General features: G+C 41.0%; 1 protein-coding gene across 5 annotated transcripts in view; it reads left to right on the top strand.

Moving 5' to 3' along the window:
• The window catches only part of slc38a9 (solute carrier family 38 member 9), an 81,301-nt gene that overhangs the window by 19,757 nt on the left and 34,594 nt on the right, over positions 1-26,950 (top strand). For all 5 annotated transcript variants that reach the window (XM_060823155.1, XM_060823223.1, XM_060823242.1 and 2 more), the window contains 8 exons: positions 10,179-10,308; positions 14,640-14,761; positions 15,083-15,146; positions 15,293-15,386; positions 16,723-16,893; positions 17,255-17,314; positions 21,916-22,113; positions 23,550-23,657. In XM_060823155.1, the coding sequence (XP_060679138.1) occupies positions 10,179-10,308; positions 14,640-14,761; positions 15,083-15,146; positions 15,293-15,386; positions 16,723-16,893; positions 17,255-17,314; positions 21,916-22,113; positions 23,550-23,657 (947 nt within the window). The remainder of the gene's footprint in view (positions 1-10,178; positions 10,309-14,639; positions 14,762-15,082; positions 15,147-15,292; positions 15,387-16,722; positions 16,894-17,254; positions 17,315-21,915; positions 22,114-23,549; positions 23,658-26,950) is intronic.

The raw sequence follows: 26,950 nt of genomic DNA, 5'->3' as shown, positions 1-26,950 counted from the left end.
CCTATCTACCTGCGACTGTACTTTCAAGGAGCTATGAACCTGCACTCCAAGGTCTCTTTGTTCAGCAACAGTCCCGAGGATACTCTGGCTTCATTCTATGCTGTGCCCCCTTCAGATGCTGTCTAGCTAATTCACCTACCCAATTTAATCTCTCCCTCACCTCGGATGCATAATCCAAATGTGAGATCTCTGACATCTGTCTTATCAATTTTACTCTTAATTTCCATGGCCCACTGACTTCATGTCCAAATATTAATGCAGAGGGAGTAAACTAAGTAGACTTATTTGGGGAATTTCTCATGTCAAACAATATGAATCTTTATCCCAATCATTTGGGTAATTCTGACAGGAAGCTCTAAACATGGTTGTCAGGGTCTGATGTCAAGTTTCCAAGGCTCCCTGGGATTCAGTGCTATATTGTCATGAAGTCGAAGGCATGCACTGTACCTTTGATAGAGGGAATGCTGTTCTGAACTGAGAGCTTCCAAGCGCCTGCCATATGACTGGCCAGTAGTCTGTGTGCTGGGAAATTGAAAATATGTAGCATTTGCCTGTGAAATCGATACCTGGTTAGTTGCTGTTTTGACAACAATTGGAATTTAACAAGCCAGTTTAAACTATGTCCCAGGATGCTAAAACCCAGTAGAGTTTGCAATTATTATTTTGCCAACATCGAACTAATGAGATGATCCAATATTGGGAGTATAAAAAAAGCAAGCAGTTTGAAAGTTAGAGCAACTGCCATTTGAAACAGTATCAAAGGTACCGTTTCACATGAAACATCTTCACAGTAAGAAGAAAGATGATCCAGGGAGATCTTCAGCTGAGAGAAGACCAACACAGAAGATGACAGCCACTGGATTGTTTTAAAATTAAGTTGATGGTAATTTTAATAAGTGTTTTGTTGGAACAGTATATTGTTCTCATGTTGTAGAAATAGAACATAGAACGTAACAGCGCAGTACAGGCCCTTCAGCCCTCGATATTGCGCTGACCTGTCACACCAATCTGAAGCCCATCTAACCTACACTATTCCATGTATGTCCATATGCTTGTCCAATGACGACTTAAATGTACGTAAAGTTGGTGAATCTATTACTGTTGCAGGCAACACATTCTATACCCTTACTACTGAGTAAAGAATCTACCTCTGACATCTGTCCTATATCTATCACCCCTCAATTTAAAGCTATGCCTCCTCGTGCTCGCCGTTACCATACTTGGAAAAAGGCTCTCCCTGTCCATCCTATCTAACCCTCTGATTATCTTATGTCTCAATTAAGTCACCCCTCAACCACCTCCTTCTCCAACGAAAACAGCCTCAAGTCCCTCAGCCTTTCCTCGTAAGACCTACCCTCCATACCAGGCAACATCCTAGTAAATCTCCTCTGCACCCTTTCCAAAGCTTACACATCCTTCTTATAATGCGGTGACCAGAACTGTACCCAATACTCCAAGTGTGGCCGCACCAGAGTTTTGTACAGCTGCAGCATAACCTCATGGTTCTGGAACTCGATCCCTCTGTTTATAAAAGCTAAAACACAGTCTGCTGCCTTAACAACCCTGTCAACCTGGGTGGCAACTTTCAAGGATCTGTGTACCTGGACACAGATCTCTCTGCTCATCTACACTACCAAGAATCTTACCATTAGCCCAGTACTTTGCATTCTGGTTACTCTGCCCAAATCACCTCACACTTGTCCAAATTAAACTCCATTTTTCACCTCTCAGCCCAGCTCTGTAGCTTATCTATGTCTCTCTGTAACCTACAACATCCTTCGTCACTATCCACAACTCCACCGACCTTAGTGTCGTCCACAAATTTACTAACCCACCCTTCTACGCCCTTATCCAGGTCGTTTTATAAAAATGACAAACAGCAGTGGATCCAACACTCACCCTTCTGGTACACCACTAGTAACTGGACTCCAGAATGAACATTTCCCATCAACCACCACCCTCTGTCTTCTTTCAGCAAGCCAATTACTGATCCAAACTGCTATATCTCCCACAATCCCATTCCTCTGCATTTTGTACAATAGCCTACTATGGGGAACCTTATTGAACGCCTTGCTGAAATCCATATATACCACAGCAACCGGTTTACTCTCATCTACCTGTTTGGTCACCTTCTCAAAGAACTCAATAAGGTTTGTGAGGCATGACCTACCCTTCACAAAACCATGCTGACTATCCCTAATCACATTATTCTTTTCTAGATAATTATAAATCCTATCTCTTATAACCTCTTCCAACACATTACCAACAACTGAAGTAAGGCTCACTGGTCTATAATTACCAGGGTTGTCTCTACTCCCCTTCTTGAACAGGGGAACCACATTTGCTATCCTGCAGTCTTCTGGCACTATTCCTGTAGAAAATGATGATTTAAAGATCAGTGCCAAAGGCTTGGCAATCTCCTCCCTGGCTTCCCAGAGGATCCTAGGATAAATCCCATCCGACCCACGGGATTCATCAATTTTCATACTCTGCAGGATTTCTAATACCTCCTCCCTGTGAACCTCAATTCCAACTATTCTAGTAGCCTGTATCTCAGTATTCTCCTCGACAACATTTGACAGTATTCACTCTAGAAAATGACAAAAATATTCATTTAGTGCTTCCCCTATCTCCTCTGACTCCACATGCAACTTCCCACTACTATCTTTAATTGGCCCTAATCTTACTCTCGTCATTCTTTTATTCCTTAAATACCTATAGAAAACCTTAGGGTTCACCCTGAACCTATCCGCCAACAACTTCTCATCTCTCCTCCTGGCTCTTTTGAGCTTTCTCTTTAGGTCTTTCCTGGCTACCTTGTAACCCTCAAGCACCCCAACCGAGCCTTCACATCTCATCCTAACATAAGCCGCTGCCTTCCTCTTAACCAGAGATTCCACTTCCTTCATAAACCACGGCTCCTGCACTCTACAGCTTCCTCCCTGCCTGACAGGTACATACTTATCTAGGACACTCGGTAGCTTTTCCTTGAATAAGCTCCACGTTTGTAATGTGCCCATCCCCTGCAGTTTGCTTCCCCATCCTATGCTTCCTAAATCTTGCTTAATCGCGTCACAATTGCCTTTTCCCCCAGCTGTAACTCTTGCCCAGCGTTATACTTTCTACCACTAAAGTAAACATAACAGAATTGCGATCGCATACACCAAAGTGCTCACCTACCTCCAAGTCTAACACCTGGCTGGGCTCGTTACACAGTACCAAATCTAATGTGGCTTCGCCCCACGTTGGCCTGTTGACATACTGTCAGGAACCCCTCCTACACACACTGGACAGAAACTGACCCATCTATAGTACTCGTACTATAGTGTTCCCAGTCAATATTTGGAAAGTTGAAGTCCCCCATGACAATGACCCTGTCTCTCTCACTCCTATTGAGAATCATCTTTGCTATCCTTTCCTCTACATCTCGAACTATTCAGAGGCCTATAGAAAACTCCCAACAGGGTGATCTCTCCTTTCCTGTTTCGAACCTCAGCCCATACTACCTCAGTTGACGAGTCCCCATACATCCTTTCTGCAACTGTAATAGTGTCCTTGACCAACAATGCCACACCTCCCCCTCTTTTACCATCTTCTCCGTTCTTACTGAAACATCTAAATCCTGGAACCTGCAACAACTATTCCTGTCCCGCTCTATCCATGACTCCAAAATGGCCATAATATCCAAGTCCCAGGTACTAATCCATGCTGCAAGTTCACGCACCTTATTCCAGATGCTCCTGGCATCCACGCTTGAAACCAACTTCTTGCTTGCTGGTGCCATCTTGCATCCCTGAAACTTTATATCGGACCTCCCTACTCTCGACCTTTTCTATGCTCCTAACTACAATTTTGGTTCCCATCCCCCTGCTGGATTAGTTTAAACCCACCCCAATAGCCTTAGCGAATATCCCCCCCCAGGATATTGGTACCCCTCTGGTTCAGATGAAGACCATCCTGCTTGTAGAGGTCCCACCTACCCCAGAAAGACCCCCAGTTATCCAAAACCCACCCTTCTGCACCATCCCTATAGCCATGTGTTCAACTCCTCTCTCTACTCCAGTAATGAGCATTTAGGAGAAAGGAGGCCTTAGAGTTCTGAATAGTTGTTGTTTAATGCTCACTACTTAGAGTTAAAAAAAATTGATGTTTTGTTTAAATAGTGGAACTTGGTTATTCTGTCACTCATATTCTAACAGATTACAAGGTAAAGTGAGCTTTACTGGGTGTTTACTTTAATTAAGAGGTTCACCACTGTGTGTCATAACAATATGCCTAAACTTACCCATGACTACCTTTAAATAGTTTTGCAGTAAAATTAGAATTTCTCTGGTAACCCATACTGGGTAAAGAAAGCCTCCAACTCCTCCACCACCCTTTTGCCTTAATGCTCCATAATGGAATTGTCTCTGGAAACTTGGTAGTCCCATCCATTATGCTGATCAAATACTGGTTCCCACTTTTATGGAGGGAACCTATACAATCAATCATAACCTGCATGAAAGGTTCTTTGAATGCAGGAATTGGCAACAAAGGTGCTGGTTTTATTACTGCCTGTGGCTTGTCTACCATTTGGCATGTATGACTTATCGCAAAATTCAACCAAATCTTTATGCAGTCCAGGTCAAATAGAAATGCTTTTGTACCTTAGCCTGAGGCTTCCTCACACCTAGATGACCGCCTACTGGTAATTCATATGCTACCCGTAATGCTTCCCATCACTATGCAACTGACAACAGAATCTGGTGCACTTCCGCCCATTTCTCCTCTGCTGTAACCTGCCGTGGTCTCCATTGTTGCCTTAAGATTTGTTAAGATCACCCTCAGGAATACATGTTGTTCCTGTTCTGAGTATGCATCATGATATAGCTCTTGTATCGATCCTTTTGGCTTCTCCACCACAATGGGCATCACTCCCACTTTGGATTCTGTTAGGTTACATCCAAGAACACATTGTATTCCTGGAACTCAAACTTTGTCGATCACTTCCACTGTTACTTCCCCAGTCTTGATTTGGCTCTTCAACCTGATCTTACACAGGGGAACACTAAATCTCTGTGCATCTGTTCCACAAATTAACACCCGGTTGGGTAACATGCCAGAAAGAGTGCAAATAGTTTCATCACTCTCTATTAGAGACTGACCAGATCCTGTATCTTTTAGAATTGTAACTTTTCTTACCCGTCTCCCCCTGTTCTTTCTGAGTAAACTTTACCCAGAGTTAATTCTTTATAAAGATCGATCACGAAGTCAATACCAGGCCCTGCCTAGGCTGTGCACTTGCCTGAAACTGGTGGGTGATGCTAGTTCAGACTAACGTGGTAGGGCTGGTGAGGTATTTGCAGCACTGTCAGATGAGGGGTCAAGAGTTTACGCAGATGTCAAACAGGATATTTTGAGTCTCTGAACTGGCACCAGAAGTGTATAGACAGCGCTTGAAACTCCTTGACTTTTCTTGAGGTTTCCTTTTACAATTTCCACTAATCCCACGGGTTTAACGTCTTTTTGTTGTTGAACAACATCTTTTCCCACCATACCTTTCTTCAATGACCAGCACTGTGTCCTGCCTTACCACAGTGGAAATTCCTGAGGCCTTTCACCTCTTTTTCTTCATCTTGGATTTCTTTTCTACATCTGTGGTAAACTATTTCCAGTGTGATCTACTGTTTGTTTTGTAGTGAAGGATCTCCCGTTCTCCCAATTTCTATCATTCACAGGATGAAATTCCTGTCAGAAGTTAAACTTCACCTTCTGCACCAATGCATATTCATCTCCCATCTCTGCCACTCCTCTCACTTTCTGTCCATCCACATGAATTCTTATCATCTCTGGAAGTGAGTTTTTAAACTCCTCTAGCACAATAATCTCTGAGCCTAATATATCTTGTCTATTTTTAAAGCCTGCACTCGGCTATCAAAATTATGTTTAATTCTTTCGAACTCAACTTAAGGCTGACCTGGTTCCTTCTTTGTTTCTGAAGTGCTGTCTATACACTTCTGGTGCCGTTCAGAGACTCGAAATATCCTGTTTGACATCTGCGTAATCTCTTGACCCCTCATCTGACAGCACTGCAAATGCTTCACCAGCCCTACCACGTTAGTCTGAACTAGCATCACCCACCAGTTCTCTGGCCACTCCATCTACTCAGCCAGTTTTTCAAATGAAATTAAAAAAGGCTTTGACAGCATTCTTGACTAAAGGCTGCAATGTTTTAACATTGGTGATTTTAGAGAAGATTTGTAGCTCAGGTTTGCTCGCTGAGCTGGTGGGTTTGTTCACAGACATTTCGTCACCATTCTTGGTAACATCAGTGAACCTCTGAAGCACTGGTGTTCTGTTCCACTTTCTATTTATGTGCCTTGGTCTGTTGTGGTGGGTGATATCACTTCTGGTTGTTTTTTTTAGGTTGGTAAGTGGGGTCCAAATCTGTATGTGTTAATGGTATTCCAGTTTTCTAGGAATTCCCTTTACCTGTCTTTGTTTAGCCTGTCCCAGGATGGATGTGTTGTCCTAGTCAAACTGGTGTCCCTTGTCTGTGTGTATGGATTCTAGTGATAGTTAGTCATGACTTTCGGTGGTTAGTTGGTGCTCATGTATCCTGGTGGCTAGTTTCCTGCCTGTCTGTCCGATGTAATGTTTGTTGCGTCCTTGCAGGGTATTTTGTATATGATGATCATTCTGTTGGTTGTCGGTAAATTCATCAGGAGCTGTTTGTATGGTTGATAGAATTGTGGATGACCATGATGCCTAGGGGCTGGGTTGGTTTGGTCATCTTCTCTAAGATGTCTTTACTGTATGGCAGAGTGGCTAGAGTCTCTAGGCGTGTTGTGTAGGAATCAGCGGAAGCATTTATGGTTACGCATTTGTTCCTGAATACATTTGTGTAGATGGTTTTCCTTGGCTGCTTATAGTTCCTGGGTGCTGCAGTGTGTTGTGGCTTGTTTAAATAATGTCCTGATGCAGCTCCATTTGTGGCTGTTGGGGTGATTGCTCCTATACTTGAGCATCTGGTCAGTGTGTGATGCTTTCCTGTAGATGCTGGTCTGCAACTCTCCATTGGCTTTTTGTTCTACTGTGTGACACCTAGGCTCTTTCTCTTTGATGAACTTTATACCAGTAAGGATGTTGTTTGTGGGTTTCTTCTAATTTGTTCGTTTTGTGATGACAATGGTGTCACCCACATAGCAGACCCAAAGCTTCGGCTGGATCGTGGGAAGGGCTATTCGTTCTAGCTTTTGCTAAGAATCCTGATATTGGTGATCTGAAGCCCCCCATTGATTTGTTTATAGCTCTTACCATTGAAGGTGAAGTGGGTTGAGAGGCACAGGTCTATTAGTTTGAGGATGCCGTCCTTCCTGATAAGCACCTGACAGCGCCAGCTCTATGTCCTTGGTTTGCTTAGCAGTGAGGCCACTGGTTCTTTTGGCTCGGGTGATATTTATTGATGTGAATAGGCCGTCACACCGAAGGAAATCATGACCTTGTCGTCTTCTACCTTGGTGTCTTTTAGGAATTCCTGAGTGGATGACTAGATGACCAGCCCCTTGGCGTCCTGGTAGCCCACAAATCTATCAACCACACAAACAGCTCCTGATGAATTTATCAACAACCAACAAAACTATTATCACATCCAAAATACCCTACAAGGACGCAACAAACATTACATTGGACAGGCAGGCAGGAGTGGCTTGAGTCTTCTACGAGGTGTTTCAGTTTGTGTTGCAGTTTCTTTGTATGTTGGTGTACTGGGAAGTGAGACTATGGGTCTGAGGGGGCCTCTTGTTTATGTAACTTTTGGTAATCCATAGAAATGTGATTGACCACAAATGGACAAGTATGTTATAATGAGCCATGAACAGGAAGGAATAGCGGACCAAGACAAAGAAAAAGAATAGCCTGACAAGAAAATCTGGCCAAGATCATGCACAGCAATAACACGGATTATTCAGAGACGTGGATAAAGAATCTGTTGAACTGACTATCACAAACTGGAAAAAGCCACCCAGGTACAAGGGATGAACTTCAACCACACGGACGCAGACAAAAAGGACTTCCCAGCAGTACTGGAATCCACCCTGAAAGATAACAATTATGGAAAATATCCAGCAGGCCATCAGACAGTAGCACCAACACTAAGTGGAAAGAAAGAAGGGAACACACTGGAAAGGAAAGGCCTGGAAACACTCCAAAAGACAAATATCGTAATCCTCCTGGCAGGCAAAGGGTGCATGACCGTCATTCTGAACAGAACACAATGCATTGAAAAAGCAAACAAAGCAGATACAAACACCTGCCAACAGTTGGCAATAGATCTAACTTCATAGCTAGAAAACCATATTGTAGCATATCTGAGGAAACTTCACGAGACAGGTGAAATTAACAAGACAGACCTCCAAAGAATGGAACCTGAAGGGTCCAATACAACCCAAATGGGGTTAAGAAACCTATCAGCCATGACTGAATAGCGGAGCAGACTTGTTGGGTTGAATAGCCTAATTTTGGCTCTTATGTCTTATGCTTCATTCCTGAAGAAGGGCTCATGCCCGAAATGTCGATTCTCCTGCTCTTTGGATGCTGCCTGACCTGCTACGCTTTTCCAGCAACACATTTTTCAGCTCTGATCTCCAGCATTTGCAGTCCTCACTTTCTCTTACGTCTTTATGGTCTGCCTTTTAAATAAGGAGACATATACAGTACTTGGTATGCCAGATATGATCTCATTAATGCCCAATATAACAGGCATAACTGACCATTAAATATTCAATGCCCCTCAACTGTTTATTGCATTAGCTTTCTTAATTACTTAGTGCACCTGCATATTTACTACGTGTAATTCAGGTGCTAGGATACTGAGAGCTCTGTAATCTCTCACCATCTAGGTAATAACATTAATACTTGCCAAAATGGACAGTTTCACAATTTCCCAAATCTTTTATTAATTTCATAATCTTTTTCACTTTTACCTTCCTTCCTTCCTTCCCCTTTGATGTAGATTTTGACTAGTTTAGGCCCTAGTGCTCATACCTGTGGAATTTCACTCAGCACTGTTTTGTCTTCAATTTGCATATGCAGCAAGGCTGACCTTAGAATTTCTGTTGTGAATGAAAAATTACAGGGTTGCACCCTTGGCCTGTTGTACACCAGGGGTTGATTTGTACCGCAGTCGACACTGGTACTTGTGTGGAATGAGATCCCTGTTCAGAGTCCAGTCTGGTGATAGTCAGAGACATCTGGTGCCACTGTCCTGATTTTTGGATGACAAAGAACCATGCATTGTGATAAGTTTCCTGCTGGAAGATGTTAGTTACACAAAAGCAGCAAGCTCACCGTAATTTCTGCTGTAATTTATCTTTGAGACTACAGTGACCAAAATAGAGGGTCATACCATTCTTGCTTTGGAATATCCCCTGTAGATAATGCCCTCATTTATGGTTGTATGAATGGCATTGTCAAGCTCCTTAGATTTGTATTTTGTTTTGTCTTTGGTGAAACACAAGTTTGGAGAATAGATACGAGTTTAAAACTTCCCTGAGATTTGTAAACACCCAAGCATCATAGCTGCCTTTGTCATTGCTTGCAAGTACCTTACCCCCTTTTACACCAGTAAAATAATTTAGTCTGTCTTTTTCTTTTTTGCAGTCAAACCAGCTAGGCCTGTCAGATAAAATGAAGGAGATCTGCAGTTTACGTTGTATTAACCATGGTGCCAAAATGTAGCAAGGTTGTGAACTCCTGTGAATATTCCACAATGTTCAGTTCCATTCTTACTTCCTGTGATAAGCCGTCTGTCGTCACATGACATGCCATCATAAACGTTTATTCCTTGACTACCAATGCATAATGGCTGCATTGAGTGCTACCTTGAAGGTGCATGCTGACATCTTGCCATTGGTGCTTTTGATAACATCTCTGACTTGAGATCAATTCTTACGGAGGACAAAATCAGCAGGTGTACATTCCTCCTCTCGCGCATCATCCTGTCTTTGTAGAGTATCATTCCTTCATTGTTCCTGGAACTCTGTCCCTTCACAGTACATACTGTAACAGTCAAGAAGATGGCTCTTCACCACCACTATTTTTTGTCCATCATACCCACTTCTTCTACATTAAAGTCTAAAATTGATATTTGCAAATCACATGTACACGTTAACAAAGTATATTTTGTATCTTCCACTTAGACCTTTCTACGTGCCACCCAGAAATCTTCATGGAAACATAGATCAACAGGAGCAGGTGACTCAAGAAGCTTCAGCAATGAACAGCCGTATTCAGTACTACAGTAAATTGACTACGACACACAAGACCTTGGTAATAATGTGTTTTTTACAATATTATTAAGCTTTGAATAAATATTGCAGGTTTCTGTTATTTTGTTCCTTCGCTACATCCACCCACTTCTCTGTATATCATCTTACTTTTCCACCTAACTCTCATCCACTTTATACTGCTGAAGCTGCTTCAAGATTGTGCCATCTCTAAGATTGTAGAGTCTCTACGGTGCAGAAAAAGGCCATCTAACCCATACCAACCTGTTGAAGGGTAATCCACCCCACCCCCTTCACTTACCATGGCTAATCCATCCATCCTGCGCATCTTTGGACTGAAAAGAAACCAGAGCATCCAGCAGAAACCCACACAGAGACTGGGAGTGTATGCGAACTCCCTACAGTGGCCTGAGGTTAGAATCAAACTGGGTTCCTGGCACTGAGGCAGCAGGGTTAACCACTGTGCCACCATGCTGCGTTGGAGTAAATGATTTCTTTTGTGCTGTTCAAGTTTAATAAGTGATGGTTGTGCTTTTCATCACAGCTGAACTTGACCCATCTTAGCAGACCTAGTGGGAATTATAGGAATTATAGGAACATCTGCTTTCCTGATGGTTTGAGTAGTAATTTGATTTAATTGAGTTTCATAAACGAAGATTTCTGGTTGATTGCCAGCAGCAGTGGATCTGTATTGCAGTGGCTTGGTTCCACTTCATGTTTACAAAGTGAGTAGATGTTTTGTTCACTCTCAGGATGTCAGCATCTCTGACTAGTCCAGCATTTATTGTCCCTTCCCAAGTATCCAGGTGATAGTTAAGAGTTGACCACATTTTGGTCTAGAAATGCATGAGTTTTGGATGTGCAAGTTGTTCCTACAGTTGCTGAAAAGGTTCTTAAACCTGTAGAAAAGTTAAATCAGAAAGAGGTAATTCAATTCACTGTGTCTGGACCATTTGAATAAAGTAGCCATTCATTTAATCCTAATTGTCAGGATCTGTTCCATAGCCTTGCAGGTTACAGTACTTCAGTTGCAGATTCGGGTCCCTTTTTTTTTGAGTTGAGGATTTCTGGCTCAATTACCAAACTGGCAGCGAATTCCAGATAGCCACCAACCTCTTTCAGCATCTTTCCTCTTAACCTGTCTAATTCTGCTTCTGAGCACCTTTTTAAAGCAGTGCGCTTTGTTATTTGATCCTTTTGCAATGGGAAACCGGTCTTTCTGGTCTATTAAATCAAGCACCTATTTTTGTACACAACTAAGTTGCCACTTAGCCTCATCTCTTCTTTGGAAAGAGCAGGATTGTTTTCCTACCTTCCCTCTTGGTGCAATTTCCAAGTCACGTCAACATTATGGTAAATCACCCATGTTCTCTAGAGCAATTATATCCTACCTGTAATGTGACCAAAACAGTACATTAAACTTCAGCCATGGCTTAATCAGTACCTTGTATAATTCCAGTATGACATCCCTGCCCTTGTTTTTTAAAATCTTGCCCTGTGAAGAAAAGTTGGCCATCTGCAATTGTTGCCACTGTATCTTGCTATTCCTCTTAACTTCAGTGATCTGTGGACATGCACTCCAAGGTTTCTCTAGCTTTCTCAATCCCTCCATTTATTTTGTATTCACATACTTCATTTACTCTTACCAAGTGCATAAACTTGCATTTCTCCAGATTGAAATCCATTTGTTACCTGTCCACCCATCCAAGCAAACGTAAACCATGCTAACTTATGTTTGTGACTTTTTCCTCCCACTTCTGCCAGAGCCCCCATCTTTCTTTCAGGCCATCTTGAAAAAGCCCACATTTTAAGGTCAACCTCTGTCTTTTGGCATCAACTATTCTTACTCCTTTTTATTGTTTAGCAGGTGTTTTACCATCTTAACAGAACTATACAAGTTTCCAAAGAATGAAATCCAAGATGTAGACTGCAATTGAAGAAATCCACAGTATCATATTAGTGACTCCCCTTACATCTGGATTAAATTTTCTTTACCACTGATCAGCCCATCTAACAACAGACTGCCCTCTTTCAGGGAGAGACATCTGGTGGTGTGTTTAACCTGAGGGCCACCTGAAGAAGTGGCAGCTTCATGGTGCCTGTAGCCGGTACAGGAGCTGAACCCATATTATTTGCATCACTTTTTGGATTGTAAACTTAAATGCAGCCAACTGAGTGACCAATGGAGTGACGCCATCATCTTGACAGTTAACAACTTTCCATTTCATTCAACATCCTGGTCAGCTTTGCTATTACCTGCATATAGAAAGTTTATATGCAGGTATAGCCACTGCAGACAGCAAGGGACCCAAGCTAGGCCCTGTGGAATGCAACTTATGGCCAAAGACACAGAACAGTTGTAGGTTAATTGCATGTGCTCTGCCTTTCAATGAGGTCGTGGCTGATGTGATAATGCTCATCCCCACATTTCTGCCTCTTCCATAACCTTAGATTTTTTTTAAATCAGTAAGAGAATCAACCTCCTGTTGGAATATATTTAACAAGCCTAGGAAGATTGATCGGTAAGCTCATAGATGAGATGAACATTGGTGGGGTTGTAAATAATGAGGCTAGCCTTCGATTACAGGAAGGTGTAGATGGGCTGATCAGTGGCAAATGGAATTCAATCCAGATGTGAGGGGAGTCACTAATATGATATTGTGGATTTCTTCAATTGTAGTCTACATTTTTGATTTCATTCTTTGGAAACTTGAATAGATCTGTTAACATGTTAAGCACCTGCTAAACAATAGAAATGCATAAGAAATAGTTGATGCCAAAAGAGTGGGAGAAGTTCGTCTGAAATGTGGGCTTTTTTAAGATGCCCTGAAAGAAGGTGACATGCTCTGGCAGAAGCAAGAGTAAGAAAGTCACAAACTTAGATTAGCATGGTTTAAGTTGTGCCTGTAAATGATGAAGCAAAGAGCGAGTGAATACACAAGAGACAGAAGTCTCTAAAGAGTAGAGTTTTTGGGATGGAAATTTATAGGGTATGATAGATTATGAAAATGGAAGAGACTCTTCTAGAAATATACAGCACGGAAACAGAGCCGCCAGTCCAACTCGTCCATGCCACTCAGATATTCTAACTTAATTTAGTCCGATTTGCCGGCACTCAGCCCACATCCCTCAATCCTTTCTATTCATATGCCCATTAACATGCCTTTTAAATGTTGTAATTGTACAAGCCTCCTCCACTCCCTCTGGCAGCTCTTTCCATACACTCACCACCAACTACATGAAGAATTTGCCCTTTAGGCCCCTTTTTATATCTTTTCCTTCTCACTCTAAACATATGCCCTCTAGTCTTGGATTCCCCCACCCCAGAAATGAGACTGTCTATTTATCCTATCCCTGCCCCTCATGATTTTATAAACCTCTATAAGATCAACCCTCAGCCTCTGACTCTCCAGGGAAAACAGTCCAAGCCCATTCAACCTCTTCCTGTAACTCAAATTCTCCAACCCTGGCAACATCCTTGTAAATCTTTTCTGAGCCCTTTCAAGTTTTACAACGTTTTTCCGATAGGACACCAGAATTGCATGCAATATTCCAACAGTAGCCTAACCAATGTCCTGTACAGCCACGACAAGGCTTCCCAACCCCTTTACTCGATGCTCTCTCCAATTAAGGAAATCCTACCAAATGCCTCCTTTGCTATCCTATCTACCTGCGGCTCCACTTTCAAGGAACTATGAACCTGCACTCCAAGGTCTCTTTGTTCAGCAACACTCCCTAAATCCTTACCATTAAGTGTATTTCCTGCTCTGATTTGCTTTTCCAAAATGGAGCACCTGACATTTATCTAAATTAAACTTCAGTCCATTGGCCCACCTGATCAAGATCCGTTGTAATCTGAGATAACCTCCTTTGCTGTCTACTACATCTCCAATTTTGGTGTCTTCTGCAAACTCACTAACTATACCTCCTCTGTTCACATCTAAATCATTTATATGAATGACAAAAAGCAGTGGACCCAGCTCTGATCCTTGTGGCACTCCACTGCTCACAGGCTTCACCACCACCACCCTCTGTCTTCTACATTTTGAGTTGGTTCTGGATTGAAATGGCTAGTTCTCCATGTATTCCGTGATGGATGATTTTCCAAAATCAGGAAAATGATATTTGAACAATTGAAGAGCCAGGAGCCCATGTATGTTTGATGAAATTGGTGCAGGAGTGGTTATAGATTGGGAGACCTATATTATGAACATTTTAATTACCATGTTGAATCATTCGAATTGGATATTCTAGGCATTGTGGATGGCGTTGAGTACAGAGAGCATGCCATATTGCAACTGAGATTTTTGTGATTTTTAAAATTTAAACATAATGGTACCTTTTATCAATAAGTTGCTGATTTCTGGTTTGCAGGTACCACCTGATCATGTAATTCCAGCTGAAGAAGAAATTTATGTTTACAGTCCTTTAGGAAGTGCTCTCCAACTTGAAAGTAGCACAGATGGCTTTGGAAAGAATCCCAGCATTGTTACAATGTATGTACAGGTTTACATTTTCTTCAATAATCTGACGTTAATTCCTATTGATCAAAATACTGGATTTTAAACTGGAAGTCAAATCAAAGACCAGAATTTCTATCCTGATATATGAGCACCTTTTTTAAAGAAACTCAAAACTCATGAGTTCATCATTGAAATAGATGAACCAGTTTTTTTTGTAGTACTTTTTAAAAAAAACATTTGATACATATGCATTCTTCAGGATTATTAATTTCAAATAGATGTCAGTTTGTAAGGAAAATATTTCTTAATTGCTCTGCCATTTTGATCAAAATGAGGTGTTTTATTCATTTCCAGATTTTCTATCTGGAATACCATGATGGGAACATCAATATTGAGTCTTCCGTGGGCACTAAAGGAGGTTGGCCATTTGTGTGAATTTTGTCAATACGTTAATCATTGTATTGCATTTTTTAAATGTATTCATTTGACATATTGGAACTTTGCAATAGTTATAACTTCAAAAGCAAACTTTTTTTTCTTTTTCCCCCCCCCCCTCTCATTTAGGCAGGATTTACTTTGGGGATTATCTTGCTCATTTTAATGAACCTGCTGATGCTGTATTGTTGTTACCGGGTGCTGAAATCTAGACAGACAGTAGGTGTGTATTATTATTTGGCGATGAACCTGTACAGTTTAATACAGTGAAAAACAAATATTTATCTGAAAATTATTTCAAATATAACGGGTAATTCCACTACAAATTTCTTGCGTTCTATGAAATGCAGTTGTTAACTTGAGGGTTGTGCAGTCATTACCATGCTTAATTTGCTCAGATTTAAGGAAGCAAGTTTTCAAAAATCTTCAGCTGAAAAACTTGTAAAAATATTGAATGGTACCTGGAGTGCAGATTAAGTACTTTCAAATCAATCTCTGACTCTGTATAACAATACTAATGGCAACTTCTGATGTGTGTTCAAAACATGTTCTGACTAGTTATAAAACCTTTTTGTATAGGATTATGAATACAGTCCTGTGGAATGGATTGTAACCCTGTGCCTCAGTTTTGAAAGCTGGTTTGAGCACCTTACGATTGACTCAACACCAATTAGAACATTTATTCCCCAAATATTTATTTTTATCATGAGTACATGTTCAACATCCCTCTGCAAAAACCTGCATGCTTAAAATCATAAAATATATTGAATTGAACTTAATTTTGGAAATAAATTAGGTCAGCCAATTTGCTCAAAATTTTTTATTTTTCACAGAAAGCTTGACATCTCCATATTAGCATCATGAGTTTTGCAAGCAATTTCCAGCAGCAGTTTTACTTAATAAGAAAAGTTAAATCACTGGAATGCTGGGTATTTGGAATGAGACATTAACTTAAGGTGTTTGAAGAAAAAACACATCTGATTTATCAATCTGATTTATCACATGTCTTTGTCTCCCATCCTACTTTTGTATTCTTTCATGGGAGGTGTGTGTTGGCAGCACAAATTTTTGTGCCCAATCTAGATTACTCTTGAAGATGGGACTGACCATCGAGTTGAACAGTTGCAGACCATGTGCATCCTGAATGTTAGGAAGGTAGCTCCAAAATTTTGACTCCAAGTCAGTGAAGCAACAGTGATGTAATTCCATGTCAGAATGTTGTGTGACTTAATGGGGGAACTTGCAAGTGATTGTATTGCCATGCTTCTGCTGCACTTGCCCTTCTAGATATTGGAAGGGCTGTCTGAAGATGCTTGTCTATTCCCATCCACTCTAGAGTTTGGCTACTGGGAAAGTGCAAACTGAATGTACAATGTCACAATGTTACGTGTTCTCGATGAGTTTAAATTCGTACTGATGCCCACATTCTATCCATAGCATTTTTGTATATGCTATTGTTTCACCAAATTACATATCCTTGATAAGTAGGACAGTAAGAGTGAGTTATTGGCTTCCTTTGCTGAATTGTTTTCTAAAATATGTTGTTTTCTGTCTTGAAGCTCATATCGATACATCAAACTGGGAATTTCCTGAGGTCTGCAAATACTACTTTGGTTCATTTGGCCAGTGGTCCAGTCTTCTTTTCTCTCTCATTTCCCTGTTCGGAGCCATGATTGTTTACTGGGTGCTTATGTCCAATTTTCTCTTCAATACAGGGAAATTTATTTACAGTAAGTTTGAAAATGTCTACCTGCTTTAGTTTAATCCTTTTCCATGTAATCTAATCTCTACAGTTTATGTTGGACACTTCACATTTTTAAAAATGTAACATTCAAGGTCATGAAGATGAGTTCAATTCCTACATACATTAAAATCCTATGCTCTCAGTTCATCAAATTACTGTGAAAGGTATTTTATATTAGGGAAAAAAATTTGGATCTTTGCAACAGAGATGGGCATGTATATGTTGATATCCCAAAGGGATTTTAGATTCCCTCCACAGAACGATCACAGAATAATGTATTGCATTTGTGTGTTAGAGTTTAAGATTATTTCATCTTCTGTACCATAATCTATTGCCTTATTTTCCAGACTATGTTCATAATATCACGGAAGTGGGTCATGTTTTAAGTACAAATGGAAGTAGTAAAGGTAAGATTCTGCATTTGAGTTCTCCCTCATAACTTTTACATGTAAATATGATCGCAATGCGCACATCGCTCTTAATGAATCCCATCATTGTGGCACGCAAGAGAGCTTTGTCATTACTTCTGTAGACTCGTCAATAGTTAGCTTTGCAACAAGTAGCAAATTGCTTCATTTGTGCGCCACATTTTGACTCCGGTTCATCTATAGCCATATAACTGTATATGGCTGTAACGAATAGCTGTGCAAACAATGTTCACATTGAGTATCATATATTCTTGCAGCAGTCCTTGCAAACCCTGATTTTGTAACAGTTGTTTTCTCATTTTCAGTAACTTGGAGATAGTGAGAACTGTAAATGCTGGAAATCCGAGTGGGTAACAAGTGTGGCTGGAAAAAGCACAACAGAACAAGCAGAGAACCTGATGAAAGGTTCTGACCTGGAACGTCAATCCTCCTCCTCATCTGATGCTGCTTGACCTGCTGTGCTTTTTTTCAGCTCCATTCTTTTTCCTACACACAGCATAGAAGGGGGGCATTCGGCCTGTTGGCTTTGTTCCAGCTCTCTGAATAATTTGCTCACATCATTCTTCTGCCTTAATTATACACCTCTGCATGTTCTTCCTTTTTCAGCTAACCGTTTAATTTTCATTTGAATGTTGCAATTAAACCTGCCACCTCTCCATTCTAGTGCGTTTCAGGCATTAACCACTTAGTTCGTGAAGAAGTTTATTGTCATGTTGCTTTTGCTTCTTTCCCCAGTTATTTGTGTGTTTTCCCATTTTTTTATTCTTTCACAAATGGTCACAATTTCTTTATTTACCCTGTACAGACCCTTATCCTTTGAAAACCACCATAAGGTTTCCAATCTGCCTTCTGGAAATTATAGTGAAGATACCCACGGATTGCTTCCTTTGCATCACTGCAAACTCCTCCCTTTTTTCTACTTCATTCCTACTTTGTTTAATATTTGCTGCCGAGGGGGAAACAAAAAGTCTCCGAATTCGCTTAGTCATATTCTCAAAATACCAACCCTCAACCTCCAAAAGTCCAACTCTTCTGCAATGGTACCTGCAGATTGGAAGGTTGTAAGTATCACTACACTCTTTAAAAAATGTGGGAGAAAAAGGGGAACTATAGACGTGTTGTAGAGAAAACATGAAAATCCTATTGTGAAGGATGTGATTACTGGATAGTTTAAAAAAACAAATAGTGAGTAGGAAGTGAAAATCATATCCCTCTTTTAGCTCCAAAGCACCTGCTAGCCACCTCTTTCAGCACTTTAGTTTAGGCCATTGGATGCAAGGGATTTGTTAACTTACAGTCACATTACTTTCCCTAAAAATAATTTTTTTCCCCTAATATTTTATCCAGCTCCCCACACTCGCTAGACTTTTTGATTCTTCATTATTTTAGGGAGAATTGTTGTATCTGGTTCCTCTGAGAAGACTGACACAGTAATCCTTTAGCTTCTCTGCCATTTCTCCATTTTCTCTCTTTAAATTATCCTGTCTTTGCCTATAATGGGCCCATATTTGTCTTTGCTAATATTCTGTCGTAGCCTGTTTCTTTGTCGTCATTTGCTGAACTATCATTCTACCAATCCTTGATTTACGTCTTGGTTTGGAAAGCCTTATCTTTTTGATCTGATGTTACCTTGAACATCTTGTGTTCACCATTACTCCTGCATTTTCTGTTCAGTGATTTCTGTCTGTTTTTAGAAAACCAAGCTTGCAAAGAAAAACAGATTCCCCTTTGAATTCCCTGTCTGCCATCAAATCTTCTGTATTTTTCCAAACATCCGCAGCCAATTTCCTCCACACTTTCAGTTCAGCCATGATTAGATTTAAGACCCTAGTTTCAGATATGTTCATATTTTTCAAAACTTTGTAATGGAAAATTCTATCTGTCTCTCAAAGTTATTTTATAACAAGATTATTTATTAGTCCTTTCTGCATAATACTGGATCTGTATTATGCAGAATGGCCTGTGTCCCCAGTTGGTTCCTCAGCATATTGCTCCAAAAACTGTCATGCAGGAATTGTTTTTCCACAGCGTTTTTGCATTGTGTTTGTACTGTGTGAATCTCTGGATTGAAATTATGCTTGACTCTGGTTTCCATTGCTACGTGCACCCCTTAATTTCCTAATTTATATCATATCCTATGTTGCAGAATATTTTGTACTATGAACTGATTATGCCACTGTTTGTTGCCATCCACCTTCAGTATCTTTCTGTAATCTAATTTAGGTGGGTTGCTGATTCCATTCTTAAGTCATAAAGTTGTACAAAAGGGAAGCAGACTCTGGTCCAACTCATCCATGCTGTCCAAATACCTAAACTGATTTAGTTCTATTTGCCAGCATTTGACCCATATCCCACTAAACCTTTCTTACTCATATACTCATCCAGATGCCTTTTAAATGTTGTAATTGTACCAGCCTCCCCCATTTCCTCTGCAGCTCATTTCATATACATACTACCCTCCATGTGAAAAACTTGACCCTCCGGTCCTTTTTTCAAATCTTTCCCATCTCACCTTAAACCTATGCCTTGTACCTTTTGAACTCCCTTACCCTGGGGAAAAGGCATTGGCTATTCACCCTATTCATGCCCATCTAGATGTCTTTTTAAATGTTAGAAAGGCAAATCAGGACTTTTACACTTTTATGGTAACGTCATGGGGAGTGTTGCTGAACAAAGAGACCTTGCAGTGCAGGTTCACAGCTCCTTGAAAGTACAGTCGCAGTTAGGCTAATGCACAAGGTGTTTAGTATGCTTTCGGGTTATTGGTCAGAGCATCAAGTATGTTGCTGTGCAGGATATTGTTTAGACCATTTTTGGAAATAGTGTGTGCGGTTCTGGTCTCCCTCCTATAGGAAGGATGTTGTGAAACTTGAAAGGGTTCAGAAAAAATTTACAAGGTTGTTACCAGGGTTGGAGGATTTGAGCTGTAGGGAGAGGTTGAGTAGGCTGGGGCTGTTTTCCCTGGAGTGTTGGAGGCTGAAGGGTAACCTTTTTATAGAGGTTTATAAAATCCTAAGGGGCATGGATAGGGTAACTAGATGAGGTCTTTTCCCTGGGGTGGGAATCTAAAACTAGAAGGCACAGGTTTAGGTTGAGAGAGGAAAAATTTTAAAAGGGACCTGAAGGACAACTTTTTACACAGCGTGGTACATGTATGGAATGAGCTGCCAGAGGAAGTGATGGAGGCTGGTACAGTTGCAACACTTAAAGGCATCTGGATGGGTATATGAACAGGAAGGGTTTGGAGGGATATGGACCAAGTGCTAGCAAATGGAACTAGATTAATTTAGGATGTCTGGTCAACTGAAGGGTCCGTTTCTGTGCTGTACATCCCTATGAAATCTGCTTCTTCCACCACCACCTCTTCTGCCTGGGCACCCTACAGCCCAGAGAACTCAACATTGAATTCTCCAATTTCAAATAACCTCCCACTCCATCTCCCGATTCCCTTACCAGCCCCTTCCCCTCACTGTCACTGCTCCCTGCCACCAACTGGATCCATTCTTCCCATTGACCAACCAAGTTGTACCTGCCATCCTGTACCCCCCCCCCCCCCCCATCCCCTTTTATCTGCAGCTTCCCTCCACACCTTGCTTTGAAGAAAGGTTACACCTGAAATGTAGACTTCTACAACACCTGATGCTGTTTGGCTTGCTGTGTTTTTCCAGCCTCCTGGCTGTTCGGCAAGTTGGTTCATACACGCCACCTCTGCTTTAAAAGTTTGCCCCTCAGGTGTCTTGTAAATCTTTACCCCTCTCACCTTACATCTAAGCCCTTTAAATCTGATGCAGATTTACTGATTGTTTAAGGTGGTAGTGTGATTGCATGCTAACTTTAATCAAAATAACAGTATCTCAAAAATGGCCTCACCAATGCCCTGTGTAGCTGCAACATGGCATCCCAACTCCTATATTCCATGCACTGACTAATAATGGCAAGCATGCCAGGCTACTCCTTCACTATCCTGTGTGGAAACAGGCTCTTCGGCCCAACTAGTCCACACTGACCCTCGGAAGAGTAACCCACCCAGACCCATTCCCCCTAACTAATACACCTAACTCTATGGGCAATTTGCCATGACCAATTCACCTAACCTCACATCTTTGGACAGTGGGAGGAAATCGGAGCACCCGGAGGAAACCCACGCAGACACTGGGAGAATGTGCAAACTCTACACTGACAGTTGCCTGAGGCTGTAATTGGACTCAGGTCCCTGGCACTGAGGCAGCAGTGCTAACCATTTGAGCGACAGTGCTGCCATGGTGGTCCATAGGTCTTTAATCAGCAGCACTCCCCACGCTACCTAATCATAATCAAAGTGATCCCTACTGGTCCTTTTGCACAACTGGTGTGTTCCCCATTGATTTTTGTCTTCTGTTTAAAATCTGCACGCAGCCCCTTGATCACCAGTAATCATTGGAATGGTAATGAAAAGGTAGAGGAATTAGTATGTTCTGCAAACTATAGCATGGTTTGCTTGGTTAGCCTGATTTTTACTTTTGCCCTTTCTTTATTAATTTGAGAATTGTTGCAATTGCTACCAAACTTGTGATTCTGATGCATTTTCTTTGTATTTTCAGTTATTTGTCCAAATCCACCTGGACTTCACCAAAGGAATAGCACTGACATGTTGGTCATTGTAAGCAATGACACTGCCTTGCACGAGTTTCAGGAGTGGTGGAATAAAACCAATACTGTCCCCTTCTACCTGATAGTAATGTTGCTGCCTCTCCTCAGCTTTAAGTCTGCTTCATTCTTTGCACGATTCAATAATCTGGGCAAGTATTCCACTCTCATACTAGCATAATTTCTTAGAAATTGGCTGAGAATTAGAGCATGAAATGAAGACTTGGTGTATATTTTGTCTACCTGTTTAGAAAATAAACTGTGGTCATAGAGGCACCCAAGAATTTGGAAAATGACCATTAAAGCTTTGAAGACTTTGCATAGCTGTATCGGATTTATTTGAGTTGACTGTTTGATATATGTCTTTGCATAGATTAATCTGCAGCTCCTTGCAGGATATTTAGTTGTTTTATGGCACATGTTCAGGATTCTGATGTTTGATGCAGATCTATTGATTGCTTGAGGTGATAGTTTGCTAACTCTCCCAATGAATATTAAAGGTAGTGTAGTTGTTAGACTTTTTATTTTAAAAATGCTCATCGTGAGTGGAGGTGATTGAACATTTCCGGGGACAAGATATCTTCAAGCTGAAGGCATGGAGCCAAATTCAAATGTTTGTGGAGGCTGGAATTTGAACACTGGGCCATGGGCTGTGGGCACTTCTATCTCTAAATGATTTAATTAGAATTGGCCAAGCAAAGCATGTGTCCTCCATTGGCTGTTTGACTATCTATTGTGGACTAAAAATATGCTCAGCTTTTCAGTCTACACTGAGTGAATACTTTTTGTTTTAGAATCATTGAACACAATTGATCTGTAGGCACGTGGTGCCAGCTTTGCTTGGAAGATGCTGCCTCTTATTTCTGTACTATTGTATCCTGCGCCTCTTTTATTAAGGCGTACCTGATAAGACGTAGTCTTATTTACTACGTGTCCAATAATGCTCCTGGCTGATTGATTATTTGGACCTTTGTTCAGCTGCTGGGTCTCCATACCCAGGATGAGAAATTATCCACTGAGTATCGCATCATGATTGCATTGTATAGGATTTGAAACCTGCTTCGAGGTTGATGCAGTATTGAGGGTTTTTTATTTTTCTTCAAATAATTGCCAACTTTTTATATATATTCCCATATCTCAACATACAGTTCCTTGAGAGCTGATGAGTTGTCCAGTGCTTCACTCGTGACCTCTTTTCGTACATATGTCCGGATAACGTATTCAATCTGAAAGACTGACTGACTAGAGGCAGGACAGGGAACTACCATAGCAAAGAGCATCTCATGCATGCCTGACATGCACTTCTGTCCTTCCTTTCTACTCAGCACACCCTTCACCCTAAATTCCACAATGATCGATGCAAATTATGATTACAGTATTCCAACTTCCTTGCTGACTGAGATTCATTCAACAGCTCCAGTTAGGAACTGTGATCCAAGTCATCTGTTCTAGTCCTATAAACACCATGAGCTAGTGCACTTTCTCAATTTAACCATTAGAGGGCAGAGTGGGTCTTTTAATGTTCATTTTTAATTGCATTTATGTATTTATATATTAACGCAACTGTAATATTTGTTTCTACTTTTAGGCACAGTTTCAGTCTTTTATTTAATTGTACTTGTAACATTGAAGGCTGGGAGACAAGGATTTCATTTGGAGTTCCACTGGTTTGAATCTGTAAACAATTTTGTTGCAGGTAATTTTTTTTAATAACTGTGCAATCTCTTTCCTCACTTTACTATACCTCATAATGAGATATATCAAACTATTCAAATTACAGAGAAACTGTAGGAGATGATTCATTTTGAGGAACTGCCTCTTGAGTTGACCTTCAAGATGGAATCAGGATTGTATTAAGGCTGTTTACCCCATTTAATGTAGGAAGTTGTGATTTCTGTCCTAAAGTTTGCTTTCACAGCCCTTTGTTACCTTGGCACACCTGAAACTGTCTTTGTGCATTAACTTTATTCAGCTGAGTATCTGAGAGTCATAACTTTGCTAAGATCCATGCTGAGAGGCACTGATTTGTAGTCTCTCCAGTGTTTCTGCTTGATTGCAGTTCTGAAGGGTTGTCCAACAAGCTCACCTCCCCTTCGGGGGATTTGAATTCGATTGCTCGGTGTAATTGCTTTATTGTGAATTCCAAATGTCTGGACATGTTGAGAGATGATTACATTTCAGGGCAAAAAAACAAATTGTAGGAGAAACTCGGCAAATCTGGCAGCATTGGTGGAGTGAAAACAGTTAATTTTTCTCGTCTGGTGTCCCTTGGTATATTCTTGGGTCTTTGTAAATTTTACTTTTTGGGGAAGTTCCACCACATCACATTCCACCTTTCTTTGTTCTTGCTTGTAGACAAATCAAGATTTTGTCGACGTTATTTTGAACTTCTGTTTTTCATCAAAAAGTTTGAGCTGTGACTTCTGTATCCACAGTCATTTCCTCCTTTTTTTTGGATTTTTATTTTGCTTCTTCCTGCCACCACATCCAAAAATATAACTATCGGTGTCTGACTCGCTTTATCTGTGTATCAGGGAAATGGGGATAGTTTGGGCACTGGGTGAGGAATTCACAGCCCTTTGACTTCCGAAGAAGCTTCTTTCTCTCCATTTAATGTTATAAATATTCCATGAACTCAATTTTTTTGTCCAAAAACTGGTAACATGACGCATGTTGATTTTGTCATGTTAATGAAGTTTGATCTACCTCATCTGCAAGTCATTGAATTTCTTCAAGAATGAGCCAGGAAGATGTTTCATGGACTCGAGTTTATGGGGTGGTCAGACTGCAAACCAATCAATAATGATCATATAGTAAAAGGTGCAGCAGGGGCCAAGGGCTGAATGGATTAGTCTGATCCCAAATCCAATATTCTGAAGTCCAATCAGTTTTTGTTAGCATTAAATTAGTTTGATCAGACTTGTAAGTAGTAGTCCTACATTTGTACATAGAACAAATTGGATACACTCTGACCATAATATTTCTGAATTTGTCTTAAATGGGGGAAATTGTTTTGCATGATGCACCCCAGCTTTCATTATCTAGCTAAATAACATTTCTCAAGGAGCTGTGCATTTCTAAACCCATTCAAAACTTGGTGTCAGTTGAAATGTCAACCTTTTAAACACTCAACATGTTTTAAAAGTTGGGATAAGGTATCAAAAGTCTTGTAGGGGTCTGATTTTTTTTTTTCCCTCTACTTATTTGTGGTTTTGACCATCATGCACTATGCAGGAGGTCCAAAAGAAGTACAAGATGATGCCAGCCAACAGCCAGATATGGGCAACCTCTTCTGCAGTCATTTGAAATATTTTAAATATTTATTCAATTTGCTTTTCAATAGTTAAATTGCCATAATCTGTATCTTTTTTCTTCATTCACTTTCTCCCTCCAACACCGCCCCCCCCCCCCCCCAAAACAAAAAAACCATAAGAGTATCATTAATTCCAACATCTGCATTGAATGCCATAAGTCACTTTGTACATATCAATTTGCCTTTCTGTTTTGGGGGTCTCTTGCATGTTCTAAGGGCGTTAGTGGTTTTTATGGATTTGAATCTCAGTTGCAGTTGAGACTTGGTTGGGATCAAGATTTTATCCAACATACCTGCATAATATAACTATTAGTGGGTTTTCTTTTCCCACTTCCTGAGTCAGGTTGAGAAGCCTATAGAAAAGTTAGACCTGTGCTGCCAACAACCCTGGCACAGTCGGCTGAAATACAGTTGAATTCTGGTTACTTATGCTGCAAACAAACTGATTCCCCAAAGAGATTTTTGTCACCACTTTGCTTAATTATCACAGAAATGGTCTTGCTTCAATTAGTGAGGGGAGATGCTGGGCACAGAACAGGTAGAGTCATAGAGATGTACAGCATGGAAACAGATCCTTTGGTCCAACCCGTCCATGCTGACCAGATATCCCAACCCAATCTAGTTCCACCTGCCAGCACCTGGCCCATATCCCTCCAAACCCTTCATGTTCATATACCCATCCAAATGGCTCTTAAATGTTGCAATTGTACCAGCCTCCACTACATCGTCTGGCAGCTCATTCCATACACGTACCACCATCTGCGTGAAAAAGTTGCCCCTTAGGTCTCTTTTATATCATTCCCCTCTCATCCTAAACCTATGCCCTCTAGTTCGGGACTCCCCGACCCCAGGGAAAAGGCTTTGCCTAATTACCTTATCCATGCCCCTCATAATTTTGTAAACCTGTATAAGATCACCCCTCAGCTTCCGACGCTCCAGGGAAAATAGCCCCAACCTGTTCAGCCTCTCCCTGTAGCTCAAATCCTCCAACCATTGCAACATCCTTGTAAACCTTTTCTGAATCGTTTCAAGTTTCCTAACGTCTTTCCGAGAGGAAGACCAGGATTGCACGCAATATTCCAGTAGTGGCCTAACCAGTATCCTGTACCGCCACAGCTTGACCTCCCAACTCCTGTGCTCAATACTTTGACCAATAAAGGAAAGCATACCAAACACCTTTTTCAATATCCTATCTACCTGCAACTCCACTTTCAAGGAGCTATGAACCTGCACTCCAAGGTCTCTTTGTTCAGCAACACTCCCTAGGACCTTACCATTAAGTGCAGAAGTCCTGCTAAGATTTGCTTTCCCAAAATGCCGCACCTGGCATTTATCTGAATTGAACTCCATCTGCCACTTCTCAGCCCATTGGCCCATCTGAGGTAATCCTCTTCGCTGTCCACTACACCTCCAATTTTGGTGTCATCTGCAAACGTACTAACTGTACCTCTTATGCTTGCATCCAAATCATTTATGTAAATGACAAAAAGTAGAGGGCCCAGCACTGATCCTTATGGCACTCCACTGGTCACAGGCCTCCAGTCTGAAAAACAACCCTCCACCACCACTGTCTTCTCCCTTTGAGCCAGTTCTGTATCCAAATGGTAAAGCTTATTTCTGGTAATAAGATTCTGTCTGACCACTGGGTCCCAGAGATAGTGGTTGTGACCCCCTAA

This window comes from Hemiscyllium ocellatum, chromosome 1 (genome assembly GCF_020745735.1).
Source record: "Hemiscyllium ocellatum isolate sHemOce1 chromosome 1, sHemOce1.pat.X.cur, whole genome shotgun sequence".
Lineage (NCBI taxonomy): Eukaryota > Metazoa > Chordata > Chondrichthyes > Orectolobiformes > Hemiscylliidae > Hemiscyllium > Hemiscyllium ocellatum.
This window is presented reverse-complemented; position numbering and strand designations above follow the sequence as displayed.